The 18,845-nt window shown below is 44.1% G+C and overlaps 1 protein-coding gene and 1 long non-coding RNA gene across 2 annotated transcripts in view; one reads left to right on the top strand and one right to left on the bottom strand.

The window, feature by feature from the left end:
• Positions 1–2,186: 2,186 nt before the first annotated feature.
• Positions 2,187–18,845, bottom strand: part of DCBLD1 (discoidin, CUB and LCCL domain containing 1) — a 48,804-nt gene continuing 32,145 nt past the window's right edge. Inside the window, exons 7-15 of the mRNA XM_087777083.1 lie at positions 16,007–16,047; positions 14,505–14,720; positions 13,629–13,759; positions 11,662–11,809; positions 11,456–11,572; positions 9,858–9,948; positions 8,770–8,819; positions 7,070–7,189; positions 2,187–4,542 (exon numbers count right to left, since the gene is read on the bottom strand). Coding sequence (XP_087633209.1) covers positions 4,025–4,542; positions 7,070–7,189; positions 8,770–8,819; positions 9,858–9,948; positions 11,456–11,572; positions 11,662–11,809; positions 13,629–13,759; positions 14,505–14,720; positions 16,007–16,047 — 1,432 coding nt within the window. The 3' untranslated portion in view covers positions 2,187–4,024. The remainder of the gene's footprint in view (positions 4,543–7,069; positions 7,190–8,769; positions 8,820–9,857; positions 9,949–11,455; positions 11,573–11,661; positions 11,810–13,628; positions 13,760–14,504; positions 14,721–16,006; positions 16,048–18,845) is intronic.
• LOC148053371 (uncharacterized) lies at positions 12,699–16,962 on the top strand. The gene is made up of 3 exons (XR_015708881.1): positions 12,699–12,809; positions 16,337–16,473; positions 16,773–16,962. It is a non-coding gene; the product is annotated as an uncharacterized LOC148053371 (long non-coding RNA).

Below are 18,845 nucleotides of genomic sequence, written 5' to 3' on the forward strand. Positions count from 1 at the left end.
GTGGTTACAATACTCATCAGATGCAGGGGATGCAGCTTGACCTCGGTGCTTTTCCTGCCTTCCCCCATCGATGCAGAGACTGCTGTAGCCAGTGGGCTACTGAGGTGCCTGGGCCCATCTTGTGCATGGTGTCTGGAGAGGGAGGTGAGGCCAAGTGCTTGATCCAGAGAAAGAGAGTAAAAGAGAGCAGTTGATGCTGTAAGTAGGACATTCGTTGAGCTGGGGAAATCCTAGTTCCAGTCTGCAAGTCAAGGACTGATTTTAATCTATTGCCTGTTGGATGTAAAGATTCTGGTAGGTACTAAGGTAGGGTTTAATATCTGATGTTAAAACTCTAGAAACTGAAAGAAATAGGGAAATGCTATTTAGAATTACACTTGATTGATAGGGAAAAAAACAAGCTTTTGTATTGCATGTTGGAAAGGTACTTGACAGAAGAAATAAGAATTCGCCATCTATTTCCCAGTCTAAAGAGGTGAGAGCAAAGAACATATGTATTTTTGCTGTGGTGTTTCAGGAACTTTTGTTGTAGTTGTTTTTTGTGGGCTTTTTTTGTTTGTCTTTTTAAATATAAGGCACCAGCTGGGAACGCATGCTAAGCTGTCTTTTTTTGGTTTTCAGTTTTAGGTAGTGTACATCATCTTTTACGCTTTCTTACCTCAAGAGCCGCCGCCTTCAATTCCCTTGGTCAGAGACCAAGTTACGGTGCGTGACCCTGTGCCGGGCAAAGTCAGAGGCTCACCATCAACTGCAGCTGGGACAGGCAGGCCCTTAGTGCTATGATCAGTTAATATTTAACCTTCTTGTGAACTCTGGCTTGGTTTTACCCTTCCAGCCTACTGGGAGCGCCTGTTCAGGAAAGAAGTTGGGTGCGGAAACGCCACTGAAAGTCTCCATCGACCAGAGGGTCAGACTCTGCTCTCACACAATCTCTAGAGACGCTGGAGAGACCCAGAGCTAACGCAGCCCTTCCAAGTGTGTAAATGTCTCAAAATGGTGCTTGCTCTTGCTTTCACTGTGGAAGGAAGATTTTTAAATGTGTGGTGTTTGATAAGGCTGCCTGTGTTCTACCTGCAACTGGTTTTGATGGTGAGAACAGGCTGATGTAGACAAGCCGAGTTTGATGTACCAGTATGTGAGAAGCCAGCCAGAGGAGGAGCATGAGGATGAACCACTACCACAGGGAAGATTCAGGCAGTCCCCTTTCCTTCCTACACCAGGATTTAGTATCTCTACCACCATCAGGATAGAGAGACTACACAGGTAGGAAGTTCCCTTGCATATCTGCTGCTAGGCTCACTAAAATCTTCCTCTTTCCCTGGCCAAGGTGGAGAAGCCCAAGGCTTTTTATGTTAACCGCCCTCAGCAGTCACTCAGGCATGAACCATGAAGCACCACGGGGAGCTGTGAGCAACTACAGAGCTGCCGCACTCGGTGCCTCCATCCCCGCCGGCACCAAGCCACTGTGACACAGGGAGGGTGGAGATGTTTGGGGATTTATTTTAAGCCATCTTTTTGCAGTTTTGCAGGGTTTTTTTGAGGGAGGTGGGGATGAAGGCAAGGTGCAAATTGAGACCCAACTTTTCATGAGGCTAAAACAGCTGTGTTAAGATGGGCTTGAACGGCAGCAGAAATGGGCACGGGCTACCAAGAACACTTGACACTTGTAGCACGCTGCAGATGCGCAAAGCATGTGGCGGAGGCACGCAAAAAGTTCATTATAATACAAGCAGTGTCATCTGCTGCCTGGTCCCGTTGCACTGCTGCATTATCTAAGTGCATCATTAGGTAGGGAGTAGCCCTGATTACTGAACACCGCTTGTTTGTAAAGTGACAAGTCAGGCTAATTAGCTGTGTGGGTGGAGTATTGGTTTCAGGCTCATCAGGAGGGCAGCCTCATCCTTTCCTCAATTATATGCATCCAGCAGCAGGGTTGGGCGCAGCCGTTTGTTCGTGGGTGCTTCTGCTCTAGAGCTTATGGACAGAAAAGCCGGGCTAAATGGGGCGCCGAGAGAATCTTTTTTTAGCCCGTCATGCTGGGACTGTGAATTGCAGCAGCGCAACTGGCACTTTTGCAGGGCGTAAGGAACGCTTCTTTCTCACCCTGCGGGATATGTGACGAGAGTGGGCGTGCAGCGATGATCAAGTCACCGAGTTAAGTAGCAGGCCTGTGCGACTGATTTACAAATACCAGTGTTCTTTATTTACACAGACATGTAAACAACAGAAGGTAAACAACACCGCCCAGCTCGGTCTAACAGACAGGCTGCTGCTGTTTCACTTTGGGACCTGAGGTGTTTTAGACATTTCACAGAAACTGTATTGACAGCAAACACAGGAAGGCTACGAGGTTACCTTGACTCTTTCTTCTTTGCACGGGAATCGCATGCACGGTGCAGCGGTGTGAGGGAACGGCACCACTTGAGGCCACGAAACAAGCGTATGGAAAGAACCCACTAAGAGATTGCCTTAAGGTCAGATATGGCTGGAGTTAGCAATATTTATGAGTACCATCACTGCAACTAGTCTGTACTCTGACAGCACTTTCCACCCAAGGATCTGAAAGCACTTTGCAAACAGACCACAAATCTTTGTTGCATCCTTTGCAAATTATCCCCAGTTTACACGCGAGGAAACGGAGGGCCTTCAGGTAGCGACTTTCCCAGAGCTCAGGTTTTACTGGTCTCGTTTCCCAACCTTGTGCTTTAAATATAGCACCATTCTTCCTTCCCAGCAGTATATTGTTTCTTGACATTTTAGGACAAGCTTTCTAATTCAAAGTGACACTCCAAGCGCTGCAGGTAGAAGGGCGGTGGATGGTCCCAGTCGCTACCAGAAGCTGTTTTCGCTTCAATGCCACCTCTGCTGAAAGAGGAGCCAGCTACTGTGTGATACATTGCACCCATCCCCACGCTTTTTCAAGTTTGTCCAAAAACAAATTAAGGGTAACATTAGCTGCAAAAGAAAAACTATTTGAAAACAACTGTGCTGATTTGCTGTCCTGCAAATTTAACTGCAATAGTAAGCCATGCGCACACTGTGTTTTACTTAGTCGAAATATTTCAAATAGAAATGTTACACTAAATCTGTGAGACAGAAAAACACCTGGCGGAGCAATGACGAGTTCAGGAAGTTTGCTGCTTTGTGCCAAGGAACAAATTTCCTTATAGTTTAGCAGCAAAAGCACCAGCTAGGGCTTGAATGGGATTTAATTCTCAGCTGTAAATTCACATTTTGGTTCCACACACACTTCCTGAAAAAAAACAGATCGACAGGTGTTGGGTTTGTTGTTTGTTTTTTTTTTTTTTTTCTTGATCACCATGGCGTGAACCCAAAACTGGTTTCAGCCTTTTTACCTGTTTTTAACATGAATAGCAAGTTAGACAGGCTCAGCTCATACGCTAGATCAAATTCAAGCATGTAAGAACTGCTGCTAAAAAAGCAGCCGGGAAGGTGGGTTTGAGCACAGTATTTAAATGCTCAGCTGCCTTCTCTTGTGCACGTTATGCTTCAAGTAGTTTTACTTCTTCTACCCTCCCAGTAAGAACTACAGTGATGCCCTATCTTCAGTTATCATAGGAAAGGAGATGAATCACCACAACCGTAAGATGCACCATTTACAGCTGCCAGTGCAACAGCGGGTAAAATAAAGACGGAGAAGGAGGCCTGTTTTTCTTAAATAGGCATTTCTGCAATCCTTTCAAGCCCCCAGGTGAAAAGGAAACTTAAGAAATTCTCCTTAAATAAAAGCTATGTACAAATTGCACACATTGCAAATGGAGCACTGAGATCAGTTACAGAAAATAAGATGTACAGTCTTCACTGATAACATCTCTCTTGCTATAAACAGTGATAAACAGCATATGCTTTCTTCAGATGTCAGAACCCAGCAAGACTGCAATATTATGTACACAGGGCTTGTTTGCCTTCTGCCTCCTGCAGCAGAGTCCCTCCAAACTCTGTTTTCGCTTCAGAAAGCTGTGCAGCGACGTTCCTGCGCGCCGCGTCTCTCCTGCTCGGCAGATCACAAGAGAGCTGTCATTGCTGTCTGGCTTACTGGTTTTAGGCAGTCTCTGGGCGTTGAGTAACCCTCGCTCCCGAGGGCATTGGGCTGAGGTTTCTGGTAGTCTGTGCTGTAGCTCACGGAGGCCAGAACACCGTTAACTTTGGGTTTGTCGTATTTTATGACACTCTGGGGTGTCTGATAGTCTCCGTTCCTGGTATCGGTCTGACACGAACTCGAGAAGCTGCCGGCAGAAAGGGAGTGTTTCTGGGATGAGACGACAGGTACGTTGTAGCCGTTTTCGGAGGGAAAATTATTTTCTCTTGCTATGTGCCGCTCTATGATGGGGGTGGCGTATTCGGGCTCTTGGCTGGTCAGGGGCAGAGCATATTCATGCCGGTTAGCTCTGTGCGGACAACGATAGTGATTTTCAAACTCTGAATTCCCGCTTCTTCCCTCGTTTTCAGTGTCCATGGGTCGAAAAGTAGATCCTTTCCGTGTTACCGTCCCAGTCCCGATCATGAGGGGCTGCTGATAATCTAAAAGGAAGCATGAACTGCTCAATAAGGCACAGATGGATTACTTTTTGTATTCAGTACTTACGCATTGATAAATATTTTATGTTGCAAAATGACTCGGTTATTGTATCAAAAACGCGTGATTATCAGGGATGTGAGGAAACCTTGCCCCGATGCCGGTCCTGTAACCTCCTTCAGCCAGCAAGTGTTGCAGAACATGGCAGAAGCTCCTCCATGGAGGAGCTCCAATTTGCTACCCCTTTTCCTACTCCCTCTATCCCTTTCCTCTCCTACCCACACAAATAAATTCACATCATTTCTGGAGTATACTCAAAAGCTCTAAAAAAAAAAGAGAGAAGTCAACAAAGTGTTCGCAACAAACTGGACAAAGGACATTGCATGAAGATCCACAAACGAGAAGTTCTCCAAAACAAACGAGTGTTCCACTTTTGGAATAATTAAAATGCCCGGAGGATTCTTAATGAGCCCGACCAAGTGCCGGCTTTATTTAAAAGGCATCTCGCAGTAGCTGACTGACAGGAAGGATGAAGTTAGACGGAACCGCAGCCAAGAGAGTCAAGGGAAGTGTGAAACGCGCTGAGCCAGCTCAGCGCTGCTGCAGGCACGCGAGGGGGGACGAGCTGTGGGAGGAGAAGTGGGACCGGTGCTGCCGGAGGCACTGGGCAGTCACCCTGGTCGAGGCAGAGGGCAGGGACAGGGCTGGCGATGGGCAAAGGGCCCGAGCAGGAGCCAGGAGCGAGGTGGAGGAAACGCGGCCTCGAGAAGCGCGTGTTTGCACCTCCAGTCAAGGCGGATGCCAGGCTGCCGTGTAAGAAGGAGATCTGGACTAAAAAGGTTTTAAAAAAAATCCAGTAAAACTATTATGAGAAAATTCAGCGTTCTAACTTTCTCGCTTTGGTGCTAGTGACAATCTCTTATGGATACATACGGTGGCCTGAACAGCTCTAGTAAATGACACTGCTAAAGTATCATGTTTTGATGCAGGCGTGAAGAAGTTAGCTCAGTTTCTGTTCTGGCATCGTGGTTCATCTGACATGAGCATCGAATTCGATCCCATATGTCCTGTGAATCTTTTCGGCAGTTCCTGGCAGCTTCCCAAACTTCAGCATGTAGGGTGAAGGTGTTATGATATTTCACTAAGTAAGCGGTGCAGCTCTCCCCGGCATTGCTGCCGCCATCCCCAGCAATCTCCCTCGCTCAGGATGAAGCGTCTCAAGACGCTTTGGGAACTGGCAGCCGGGGATTGAAAGGGGGGGGGGGGGGATTTCATGCAGCATGTTAACCTGTATGCAAGTTGCATGCCCTCTGCAATTAAATTCTTAAATGGCACATTTCTGGGCTGAGGTCACATTTGTATTTCATGTTTCTTATTTTTAAGGAGATTGTAGGTGAAATGCTAAGGCTGGGGAGCTGCCTGGCCAGACTGAGAGTGAAGACCTTCCACACGCAGCAGGAGGGGAGGATGGAGAGGGCAGAGGCTCCCCAGACATGGCCAGGGGAGCCACATAACCATGATTAGTGAGCAACCTTTATTCACTCCCTTTCCTTCATGAAATAAAACTGCTTTATAGGTCTCTGCATATTTACATTGAAAGTTTCTGTAAAGGATTGAAACCATCTTTGAAAGATATCCAGGGTAGCACCATATGGAATTACAGTAACCATCCATTTGTTTTTTTAATGTATTTCTCTGCCAAATGCATTGGAGAAATTCTAAGGAATTTCTAAGGTCTGGAGGCTGGAAACAGCAAAATAATCTTTCTGGAAGATTGCTGATCACTGATCCCATGAAATGGCTAGTCTCACTAGCCCTTCCAGACAGACTAAACTAGGCAGGGATAAGAAGTGCTAAGAGGATGAATTAAAAAACCATCCCTTTGGGATGCAAATAGTACTGATGCGGGGATTTGCTCTATCCAAACAGTGACCTGGAGCCAAGGTAGCACAGGAGAGCAGCACTGTGGGGTTTTTTTCTTCTCTCTCATCTACCTGCTTCTGCTTCAGGGGGCCTCATCTCCAAAATAGTTCAGGCACCAGGAAAGCTGCACAGGGATCTTAGCACGACTTCCAGCCGGGCATGAAATCCCACCACAAACCAACTAAGTAATTTTCCTATTTGCTCAGCAGCAAGGGGCATTATATTTTGTTCCACTTCCAGAGACATTTGTGTTTAAATAGAAACATAAAAATGAGTCAGCAAAGCCAAACTATTCTATCCGAGGCACGTTCTTGGACTGCATCCATGCCGACTGCCTTCTGTGGCTACCTTCAGCCATAACTATTTCAGGGTCAGGAAATCTTTCCTGACAACTCCAAGAAAAAATTTCCAAAATAGCGGTGTTTTTTTTTCCCCACTGATATATTTAGCTGCTTCACTACGCATCTGGGATGAACCCAGATAAATCTGTTCCTGGGCCTCAGCCTGCATGAGAGCTGGGGCGTGTAACATTGCTGGCCCATCCCTCTCCCTGTTACCTGCTCTGCAGGCAGAGTAAAATGAAGGCACGGCAGCGGGAGCAGTTGTTACCTGCCATGTCACTGGTGACCAGATCCAGTTTTTGTGGTGTCTCCTTCTCATTATTATAGCTGATGGTAAATTCAGTTGACTGATGTCTGGTGAAGGGCTGCTTGATTTGTTTCCAACAACCTATGATACAGAAATAAAAATAGAAGGCTTATCAGCAAGTTAAATGCTTACAATCAGAAGACTTACCAGAAAGCTTAATTTTTGGTGTACTCATTGCTGTCAATATATTAAAGTAGTTAAAAAGCAAGACTAAAATGGGCTGTTCGTTTTAAAAAAAAAACAAAAAAACCAGCCCCCTAAATTTGGAGGGTGAAAGGGAAAAAGTGAATCATCAACTGGGATTTCCAAGTGAAAACGAAACTTCATAGAGGATTTTCTTGGCAAGAAGGGCTCAAACTCTGTAGGCTCCTGCACTGATGCTGTAACAAAGTATATCAGTAAAACACCAGTTTTAAATCAGTTACGTGTTTTGTCATTGCTTATGTGGCAAAAATATAATGCTTAAAATTTCTTTTTTTCAGTAGACTAGTATGGCTTCCATCTCCTTGATATCTGAGCACCTGCACTCATCAATTAATTTGTTCTCACAACATTCTTGTGAGACAGAAAAGAAAAAATCCCCAGTGTCAGGCACTTGCCTGGAGCCTGCGACAGGAGGTCTACAGAGAGGCAGTTTTGGCTCCCAGCTTTCTAAGTCCCAAGCCTGGTTCACAAGGGCTTAGGAGCTTGATTTATGAAGCACGCATGCAACAAATGAACTGACTGGGTAAGAGGCTATCTCCAATTTCTTGGGATTTGTCCTCATTAGCAAGGTAGAAAGGATTATGATATGACCTTGAAAAATCATATTAGCAAATATGATGTTAAGTACGAATTAATTTTCTAATGAGGGCGAGCTGCAGTGGGTAACAGCATTCCTTTCACTGACGTCAGCGCCTGCTGAGGGATGAAATTTTGGAGCTGAGCTATTGCTAGGCACTTGTCAGGAGACATGCGAATTGCTTAGTGGTTTCTTTTTTTTATGGAACGCTGAGATTCAGAAGGATATTCCTCTATAAAGCTGGCTGGCCAGGAAAAACAGCTAAACCCCAACTCCCAAGCTGATGGGAGACCCCTCTCTAGAATTGCGTTATTGAGCAAGACAAAGAATACACTTCACTGGGGTTTTGCAGGCATCTCCTAAAGCAGGGTCCTCAAACCAATCCCCTATTCAGATTTTACACACGAAGTGCAATTCAGTATTGTTAGGCTTTATAAATACAGTCCCAACCAGGGAGGGCAGTGAGATGGAAATATTAAAGCCATAAAAAATTATTAACCCTTGCTCTCCGTGAGAAAGGCAATCCCCTCTGCTGTGGGGAAAAGGAAAGCAGCAATTTTCTGCAAAATAGGTATTTTGGAGGAGGGAAGGAAAGGGAGGGCACCTGGGAGCACTCTTACATGCTAATTTATGCACTCTGTATAATAGATCTTTTGCTAATTGCCTTTCTGTCATAGAAACCAAATTATATTGTTTCTCAGGGCACTGTGCTAGGATGACACAAGCGGGACTATCGTTTGTCATTTCCCTTGTATGAAGAGGTGAATTTGAACAAGGAAACATGGATGCTATTTCATAAGCATTTCACGCTTAGTTGCATAAACTCCTTCCCATTGGCCCAATGGACAAGACAGGACAAAGTGCATGAGTCTCTACTAACCTGATTTCTGAGCACTGGATAATCCATAAGAAAGTCCTTTGGCTTCTCGCCTGCGAGGAGAGGAAAGCATTTATAAACATCTGCACTCAGAGCATTTCAGCTTCATGCCTTAGCTCCAGCAGAGAGAGCCTTTGTGTTCAGTGGCTGACGACAACGCTTCACTTTGAGTTCCTGGAGGCCGGTGTGTACTAGAACGTAAACCAGCGTTTTGACATTTTGTTTCTCCCCATCTATATTGCAAGTTGTGAGTGCCGGTGTTCAAATTTCTTGTGTCTGGCACTCATCGATTTGATGTGTCCATGTCTATATGTGTCACTCCAGGTTATGTTTTGGGTTTGCTCTTCTGAATTCTTTGGCTAGTTTATAGATTTACTGGGAATCCAGGGCAGAGCAGGGTACCGCTAGTGAAGCAGCATCACCAGAGCATTGCTTATACTTCCAAATCCCCATCTGCTGACAGAAGCATTTCCCGGCTCTACATGCAAGTGTAGGTTCATATGAACGGACAGCTGGCAGGAATCACAGTTAGCAGTGCTTCTTCCAGTCCTCTGACTTGTGAAATGAAGTGGCTTAGTTTTAGCTGCTTACCAGTGTATGCCTGCAACTCCTTGCAGCTGGGCTCTGCTTTCAGCCCACTAGGTTAAGTGCTCTAACTTAGGGGACTGGGAAGCAGAAACACAACAGGAGGGAAATAAAAGAAAATTATCCAGATAGATAGCTCAAATCCTCCCTTCACTGAATTTTTACTTGGCTTTGGTGTAGAAACTATTCCGTGTTTGATTGCTTTACACCTTAGTATTTGTGGGTCTATGTAGGCTGAAGAGAACGGCCGGTTACACTGGACTGTAAATTGGGGTGTGCAGTTCTGACCTGCTTTACCTTCGTTTTTGTCTGGCTAGGGGGGGGAGATGTACAATAAGAAATACAATTTACAGAGACACAACATGAGTTCTACTTAAAAGGAAGACTGCAGAAGAGGACCAATCTCCAGCTCCCTGGTAAAGGGGCTCTGGGAAGAGGGGATGTAGTTGGGTGTGCTAGCTAGGTAGCCCCAAATGCCTCCTATGACAAAACCCAGTATCCCTTACTTGCGTAGGGCTGCACAGATACAAATTCCAGAGAACAGGAACAGACACAGCACGATGAGGACGGGGACAATTATAGCTGTAAGCTTTAAGCCTGCATGAGGAAAAAAAAAAAAGGGATAAAAGTTTAAAAGGCAAATTACTCTGAAGCTGGTAATTTTTACTACAGAGAATACAGCAAAAGGCAGATAATCTTGCAGGAACGCTCCTTGCAAGAGAGCATGAAAATGTAAAGCTATAAAACTGCAAGACCACTGCTCACCAAGCTGTACTTGGTTGCCATGTACCTATGTGGAACAGTGTTGAGACGAAAGAGTTAAATATACTTTCTCAAGGCTGACACTTGACTTAAATCTATATGCATCCTTACAAAGAGCAGTTCTTTCTTATTACACGCTAGGTAACTCTTAAAAAGCCACTTATGCATACTCTGTTTTCAGTTGCTTATAAAACTGCCAAATGAGGCCACAATTTTACATGCCGAGTTTCTGGCTCATGCTGAACTGGTTGAAACATTTCAGTCAAAATAGTTCAATGATTTCCAGCACTGGAGCTAGCGAAAAACCCGTTTAGCCCCTGTTAAATTCTAACACAACATGGTTTAGAGCAGGGATTTCAAAATTAGCAGTGGAGTGGCTCTTGTGTCAGGAGTGTGCCATTCGCTACTCCTACAGACACTTACGAGGCTGTGAGAATAAGGTAGTACACATGTCCACAGGGTATTTACAATTTAGCAGATGAAATCTCAGTAGATTTCATTTTCAGTGAATATGGATACAATTTACCCGCGCCGCTGCACAGATGAACTGAGCTTGCTCTTGGCAAGAGCAATGCAGTTTCAGAAGAGGTTTTTTTCTTAGAGTGATTGCTTCTTACAACCAGTTTTTTTACAGAGACATTCCTACAACTATCAGCTGCCTAATGGATAGCAGTGTTTGGTGTAGTGGGTCTGGTAATTCCTGCCTAGCTTTGGGTCCACCAGACAGTATAAGCAACAAATTCTGTTTGTTTGCTTTCTAAGATCTAAGAAATTAGCTCCACAACATTAAAGGACGAAGACTGCAAATTCAGGGAGAAGTATGCAAGTTAAGGTTGTCTGAGCCCCCATGAACACAGGCATTGTGGAAAAGTGTTTAATTATGCAACCATGCACTACTGTATGCTGCTTAGAGCTGGGGACCTGCTCTGGGAGGAGTCATGGTTGCGTAGCCAGAGGGTAACGTTTTTGTGAGACCACTGCCTCGTGTATTACAAAAACTGTAAAATATAGGCAGGGGGTGAGGAAGAGCTCCTCCAAAAAATGCTGATGAGTCCTCATTATAGTCCCTTGAGCCACCTACCAAGCATGGCAAATAAACCAATGTGACAGGGAAACCAAAGCCTGATGTTTCACACATCAAGGAAAATTAAGGCTTTCAATCTCTTTCTGTGCCTTAAAGACAGAAAGAACCTATGCTCCTCCCTCTTCTCTCTGTCATTAACCTTTAATAAAGTCTGAAGGGAAAATAAAAGTTTTTGTCTGTGAGAAAGTTGAAAGTTCACTCAGGCTGGGCCGAAGACATGGTGCATCCTAGAGAAAATGCAGCGCTAGGTAGCGTTACCCAAGTTAGTTTCTTCTGATGGGATGGGCTCCGTAACAGTCCTGTCTTCTTTTCCAAGGGAGGTTTCTGTGCTCTGACTGGGTTTCTGCCACATTGAATGCGTAAATGAACTATTAGCTGCAAAAGAGAAGGGGGCATCAGTGGCACTGCGGTAGCACAGGGGGCTTTGGAAGCACCATGCCTGGGGAGCGCTGCTTACCCCATACCTTGCATTATTCGACAACCCATCAGCTCGAGCTTCAATGCTATCCTTTGGTTCCAAGTTTGAGGGATAATTCGCACATAACGGGCCACTATCGGAGGGATGAAGTTATTGCGTACAATGTCACCAGAGTTGGAGTTGCCTTGGAATACCTGCAACGAAACGTAAGCACGTTGCTTGCTCTGTTTTAAAAGTCTCTCTCTTCAAAGAGCTCCTGACATCCAACTTTAAACATTTTCATTATCGTAGAACTAAAATGTATTGATAATCTGGGATGCAGGCACAAGATTTTTGGAATTGAGACCTCTGGAAAGAAACAATCTTTTTAGTTCTGACAGATGATCACAGTTTGCTGTTAGCTCGGAGAAGAAAGATTATCACTGCTTCAATTCTGTGTAATTTCTAGTTAAGGTATGCTAGTATAATGCTATCATTTTTTATTTAATAGCACTGCAGCACCCTTACTTGAGCAACAGGGGATAAAAATGTAAAAAGAAGAAATTGAAGTGAAATATTTCTAGACATTTTAGTAAAATGGTCAGTTTTCTGTATCAAGCTTGAAGAGTGACTATTAACTACGTGGTTGTGTCTCCTTTTCCCTGCACTTACACAGTATTTCCTAGAATCAGTTCAGCCCATGTACAGAACAGTAGTCCTTGCAAAATTAGTTCTTGGGAGATGCTTCAGCGTGATCTAGGAGAACTTAAAAGCCTGACGAGATAGGGAACTGAGCTCAGCATATCTTAGATAAAATGCTAGGTCACATGGGGTTCTGATGGGACAGGTTTTGTCATGTACCTTAGCTAAAACTAAGATCATATATAATATTTTCATAAGATTATTTGTAAAGAACATGTCATTGCAGAAAACTGCAAACCAGCAGATTTTAACTAGCTAGCATTCACAGTTCAGCCACTACTAAGTTGATTTTTAACTTCTGGGCCAACACCTCTTAGGTTTAACATTTAAAAAAATCTCAGACCAGTTAATGTTGTACAGTGAAATTCCTTTCCATATAAGCTAAGAAAATCAGGGCTAGTAGGAAATCTCTCTACAGCTCTACCAAGTTTTTAAAAACTGCTGTCAGGACTGCGGACCGGGTGGAGCCTTATCCTGAGGCAAGCTGAGCTCCCTCAGCAATGATGAGTGAAGGTCTGACTTCGAACACCGGGGTGGGGGGCAGGGAGGGCTTTGGGTGGGTTTTTTTCTTTGAAAGGAAACATGAGGTTTTCAGGGGAAAATGTTATCAGACAAACCTGTGCAGCACATCCTTTGCCTGCAGGAACTGGCTGCGCTGCTTTTATCTGTTCATTGTTAAAGTCACTCAGAGTCTGTGAAAGCTGTTGTGGGGACAGGTATTTTGGTGTAAGAGCGTTTATTTTAAGTGCGGTTGCATCGATTCCTACCAGACGTAGGCTGTGCCTGCAGACGTGTGTCAGAAGAGCGGGGCAGTCCCTGGTGACCGTGACACAGCCGGAGCAGAAGCCTGATCCACAGGCACAGCCTCACCAGTGGCCCTGTGCTTTCACCCCAGTTGTTTCGCTTGTTGGGGGAGAGGGCTGTCCATCCCCGTGCATCTGAAGCTGAACCTCAGCTTTGCTGGTGCCACACCGACCAATGCTTCTGCACTGGTACAGCGTTCCTAGCGCGGGCAAGCACTGAGCGGAGCGAAAGACTTGCCCAAACGGCCTGCGTACAGCTTTAATTACACCATTTTTTTAAAAGAAGGATACAGACATACACATGCCTCCCTGTGTGTGTGTCACAACCTCAGCAAGCCCTGGATAACTTCCTTGTTTCAACAAGCTCGCCATCTACTCCGTGGCTGTAAATTACACTGGTGAAGACAACCCAAGTCTAGACAAGTCTGAAACTCCTAATCTTTCTTGACAGTGAAAGCCTGCCCTTCAATGTCAAGGCAGCGTACACATTACCGCTCTGTGTTTTCCTACCCTTCCTGCTTTCCCTTACCTTTTCTTCATTGCTCAGAATCCCTTTGTAAGTTCTCCATTTTGAGTTGTTATTTTTGTAGTTCATTGTAAATGTCTTTACGTAAAAGTTGAAATTCAGCATCGCGGATCCAGAACCAGTGGTTTTAATCCCTTTTAACAAAATGGAAAACACATTTTCATTTGTTAGGTGTCTTTTTTTTAAAGGAACATTTTCAAATGCAAACACAGAAGCCAAAACGATTCAGAGAACTTTGCCTTCAAAGTCTTAGTTCATTTTTCAAACTATATTGAAATTCAGGGGTGGTTGCTGAGTTTAAAAGTTGGGTGAAGAATGGAAATCAGTTTTAAATTGTGACTTGAGAGCAATGGAATTTTTAACAGAGCTCAAATTAATGACTCCAAAATGGTAACTGCTTGTTGAGATTATGGTCCATATCAGCAGTCTTTACATCTTTAGCAGCAACTGTAATTTACATTTCTACAACTAAACCAGGAGTTGGAAACAGGAATCTCTTTCACCTGGGCCATTATTGCAAAGGCTATGATTTTAATGTTTCTTATTGATCCCAGAACTGCATCATTAATAGGTCCTAAGCAATCATTTATCATCCATCCAGACTCTACAGGTTCCTGTGTAAATACTTTGTTCTGAGCCTACAGCATGTTTACAGATCAGGCAGGCGTGACAGTTGAGTCCAATCCTATGTCCCTACAGGAAGACCAGTCTTATAAATAGCCATGATTTCTTAAATATGAAAATAATATTCCTCAATGCAGAACATTTCATTACATTTAATGAAAGAAACACTGCATTAGTGCATTATTAGCTTTTCAACTGCACTTGGTTTCTTTCCCAGCTGAAACCCCAGCTTCTAATAACCAGACAGTGACATACCTGTTATTCTCTTCTTCTCTCCCAAGTCTATCTGCAGCCATTCACGATTGCTGCTGTGGTTAGAGGCCCAAGCCAATCCTGGGACTTGAAGCCAAGCCTTGTCAGGAGACCACTGGAATAGTTGCCCAAATTCGTTGGTCTCCTCCCAGTAGGAAGATGCAGTAACCTGGCTCTTGGAGAGGAATCCCTCTTCCAGACTGAGAGATTTATTGCAGCCTAGGAGTCCCCACACAGACAGACAGAAGGAGTTATTTTGCGTTTTCACAGCATATTTTTATATTAGGCTAGCAACATATGAAGACCACCCACACCAGCACAGTCAGATGTTGCTTAATCTAGTGCTAGCCTGATGCTATCCATTAGCTGCGGTGTTTGCCAGTCAATTTGTAGTGAATGATCAGTACCAGAGTGCAGCGGTCCCTCCCCTTTACCAATTTAGCTCCTACATACATGACACCTGCTGACTACATCTGCTATTTTTTCCTTGCCATTTTGCTTTTTAATCTCTGCAGTTTAGTCTCATTCATGTGAAGACTTCTTATATTTTTAAATTTTCCTTTTGAAACATAATATTTGTGTTTTGAGATTGGCATTAACTAATTTTGCTGTACAAAACATTTCTCAGATGAAGGCACTGTACTGAAAGGAACACTTTACTGTAAATATTTCATGATTCTCACCTGCAGTTAGGGCTAGGAAAGTTACTCATTAGAGAAGCTCCTTGATACTGCTGCCAAGAGGTGATATCATGAAGATAATAGCTGCAGGTAAGTATTACAAACTCCACCAAAGAACCCGCAAAATTTCTGCACATCAAGGTTCTTCAGAGAAAACAGGCCAGTGGAATAAGGTTTCAATGAAGTTAAAAATAATTCCCTGGCAGTTTCAAAGGCCTATACATGCTCTAGAGTTTTCGGTGGAATAGTAAATGATTTTATCTCAGATGACTGAAATATAATTCAAATGAACGAGCGCGAACTTTTCCCCCCTCTTTGCTATGTTTTATGCAAATGAACAGCTTGACAGATTAAAGAGGCTTTTGCATCTTGGAAAGTCATAAACAAAAACTCGTTCTGTATCAGTGCAATGTAAATATATTTTCACTCCCCTCTCTGCTTTCGTTCTCTTCTTGTATAACGAAGATGGAATTTATAAATGTCTGAAGAAAAACTGCTTTCATTTTCTGTCGCCTAAAGTACATAAAAATGGGATTATCTGATTGCCATTTTTCATATGCTGGCACCAGAAATGTAACAGCAGAACACCATTTCTGTTTCTCGTCTATGTGCGTATGACCTATTCCTATTCTGTGTTTTTTTCTAGCTCACTTCACATTCCTTCAGCTTCTTTATTCAACTTGCCAATTTTAAAAAATTGCTGTCCTAAAATATCCTTCCTAGACACAGCCTGACATTCTCCTGATTACTTTCAAAACTTTTACAGAAAATACTTAAATAAAAAGGTAAAATTTGAACAGCTAAAAATAAAGCCATTATTCTTACCATTTGAGGTAAACATAAACCGCTTATCTGACAGCGAACCACTGTAAGAGAAGAAAAAGGTAATTCAGCCTTTCAGCAAGCGGTCGCGGGAACGCCGAGGTACAGTTTCAGAATCACTGTTTATCGAGCAAAATATCTCTGGCCAGATAGCCGCTTACTTTGCTGGCTGGTTACCGACCCTGGTAAGAGCACTCTTGTGCATCTCTCACCATGCCTGAATTCAGATCAGGTTTTTTAATGGTTTTGAGCATTTGTTATGCTTTAAAGTGACTCCCCATCCCATCAGCCCGTTAGTCTTGCTGCACGCTTCTGCTTTTCTCCTCTGCACAGGCCCTGTACCGCTGTGGGGAAGCTGACCCCTTCTGCTCCTCAGCCCAGAAACACCAGAGCAATCCAAAGAGCCAGGAACGGGAAAGCTACCGGGGCCTGGAGCTACCGGCAGTGCACTGCTCCAGCCGCGGGCCCAGGTCTCTTCTCACCTACAGCAGCTTAAATTAGAACAACTTCACTGAAATCAATGACTTACTTTCTATTATTCTAAGTCCACATCTAGTTTGAAGAAAATCCAGCCTTAAGCACTGTGAAACAGTTACGCTTGATGGTGACTAAACCACCTCAGCTCTGACTGTTCCTACTTTGGCTACAGGTGTATCACAGCCAGACTGAAAGAAAACTACTCCTTGTTTTAATCTGGGTGGGAAGCGGCTCTGTTATAGCCACGACCAACAGCTCCCATCAGGAATGGTTCTTTTTGCTCCGTTAACAGGACCACACCTATGGCTCCCCTTTTCTTCCTCCTTCTGACATGGACTGCTTTGCTTCAGGAAAAAGCCATTTCTTGGGCCGCTCCATACAACCCTGAACAATGCGGGACAAGATAAAATCACCACTGTAAGGGAAAGCTGAGCTTTCCTTGGCCTCCCATGAAGCCACTTTCTGATTCCCAACCAGATGCCCCTGAGGTGTCATTCCAGAAGTGATGACTCTGACTGGCTGCCTAATAAAAATAAAAGCCTGGGGTTTAACGTGAAATTGGTTTGGATTTCTTGAAAATCTGACCCCTTCAATGTCGCTTTGATTAGCTGCACGCATCACTTGCCCCTTTTGAAAAGCTTTGGCTAGCATGACTGAGCAGTAAAACAACTTCTGCACTTCAGCATCAAGACAGCTCCCTTTCAGGCTGCCCTTTGTTGTTGGCCAGGAAAATTTCCCCCGAGGTGCCGTCTGTGGGCTAACAGTGGCGCGCACGGCTCTATGTTTTGAGAGCACGGCAAACGGGGAATAGGAAAGTGGTCCCATGTCAAGGTCAATAAAAACACTGCTTCTTTTTGTCACTGAGGGAAAACTGATGACTACAGGCAAACGAAGCCTTTCAGAGATGACAGAGAGCACTGGGAGGGAGCTGATTTATTTGGGCATGTAGGCGGTAGAGTAGCTGGAAGGAAAAAGCCAAGCTCTCCCTCCCACATCTTCCCCCCAGGCAATCCTCAGGGGCGATCAGATGTGCTCTGCTCGCTGCAAACCAGTTTGACATTACAGCCAAAACAATTTTTGCTTTCTTAGTGAATACAAAGCAATCCATTTCAAGGGGAAAGAAGAAAATAAAAACCCACGGTGATCAGTAAAACCTACCCAAACCAGAAATCACAGCGCTCCATGAATACTTATTTATGAGATAATGCTTTGTAATAAAAAAGTCACTGAGATCCCTTTCAAACAGAGGTCTGCAATTTTAGCAAAGAAAGGGAGGAGGTTAGCATTTCTAAGGTCTATTAATCTATGAAACCAAGCTGAAATATTTCTGCTATAATTCTGCAAGTCACTGAAGAGGACAAACTAATTCAGTAAGTGGTAATTCATCAGTTTCCTAATATGACAGGTGGCATTTGTCACACAAATTTCACTTTGTCCTTTAAGGGATGGTATCGCCCCATGCTCCTCATTTTCCTGACAACCTTCAGGATCCTGCCTAGCCAACAGTACCGGTGGCAGGACTGCACGGGAGACCTGTGCCGGTGGCTCTGCAAAAAAAAGGCTGCTGCTTCCCGTAATAAATTTCTGTTAGGATCAAATCCTTTATTTTTTTCAGAGCAAGCTTTTTATAAGCAGTGCAGGTTAACCCCAAATCTCATCTTTCACAATTCATGAGCATGCAGTCGCTTCCATTTTCAAAGACAAACGATTTCACGTGTGCGGATGTACAGCCACAGGCCAGGCCACGTTACAAAGTTAAACCCCCATATATTTGTACCGGGCTGTCAGGACTGCCCAATAAATCCAGCCACTTGATCTTCATTACAGCATTTGCGGGTGCAGGTCCACACATGGATCATGAGAACCGAAAACCTCACAGATGCTGGAGCGTAACAAGCGGACTGAAAAATGGAGTCAGGGAGGCCGAGGTCAGCTCTTGAGGGCTGGTGAGCGAGCGAGCCGTAACTCTGCCGTCACATTACAACGCAGATATTTAACAGCTCGATGCACTCCAGCAGCAGCTTTTGATGAGGTCAATTTCAGCTCAAGTCACTAAATAATTTAAATCTTCAATACTGAAATCCACTATAAATGAGATTTTAAAAACTTGAGTAAGCTTTTAGTTAAGGGAGTCTAAAAAGCTCTTACAGCAGTGCTGTCTAAGCACTGTTTTTTTCTCGCCAGCACTAGCTGCTCCGCAGGAATTTCTTGCAGCGTGTAGGTACCCCGAGGAGAGGGACGTCATGCAGTTTTGGAAATACCTCTTACAAAAGCCTTTTTAAAGCATGAAATGCATCGGTTCATTTTCTTAGTAAATAGGCCCACTGTTTCGAGAATCACTTTTTCATGTTTTGAAATAAAAGTG

The sequence above is a fragment of the Nipponia nippon genome, unplaced genomic scaffold (assembly GCF_047370975.1).
Source record: "Nipponia nippon isolate SJK-2023a ecotype South Korea unplaced genomic scaffold, ASM4737097v1 scaffold_4, whole genome shotgun sequence".
Lineage (NCBI taxonomy): Eukaryota > Metazoa > Chordata > Aves > Pelecaniformes > Threskiornithidae > Nipponia > Nipponia nippon.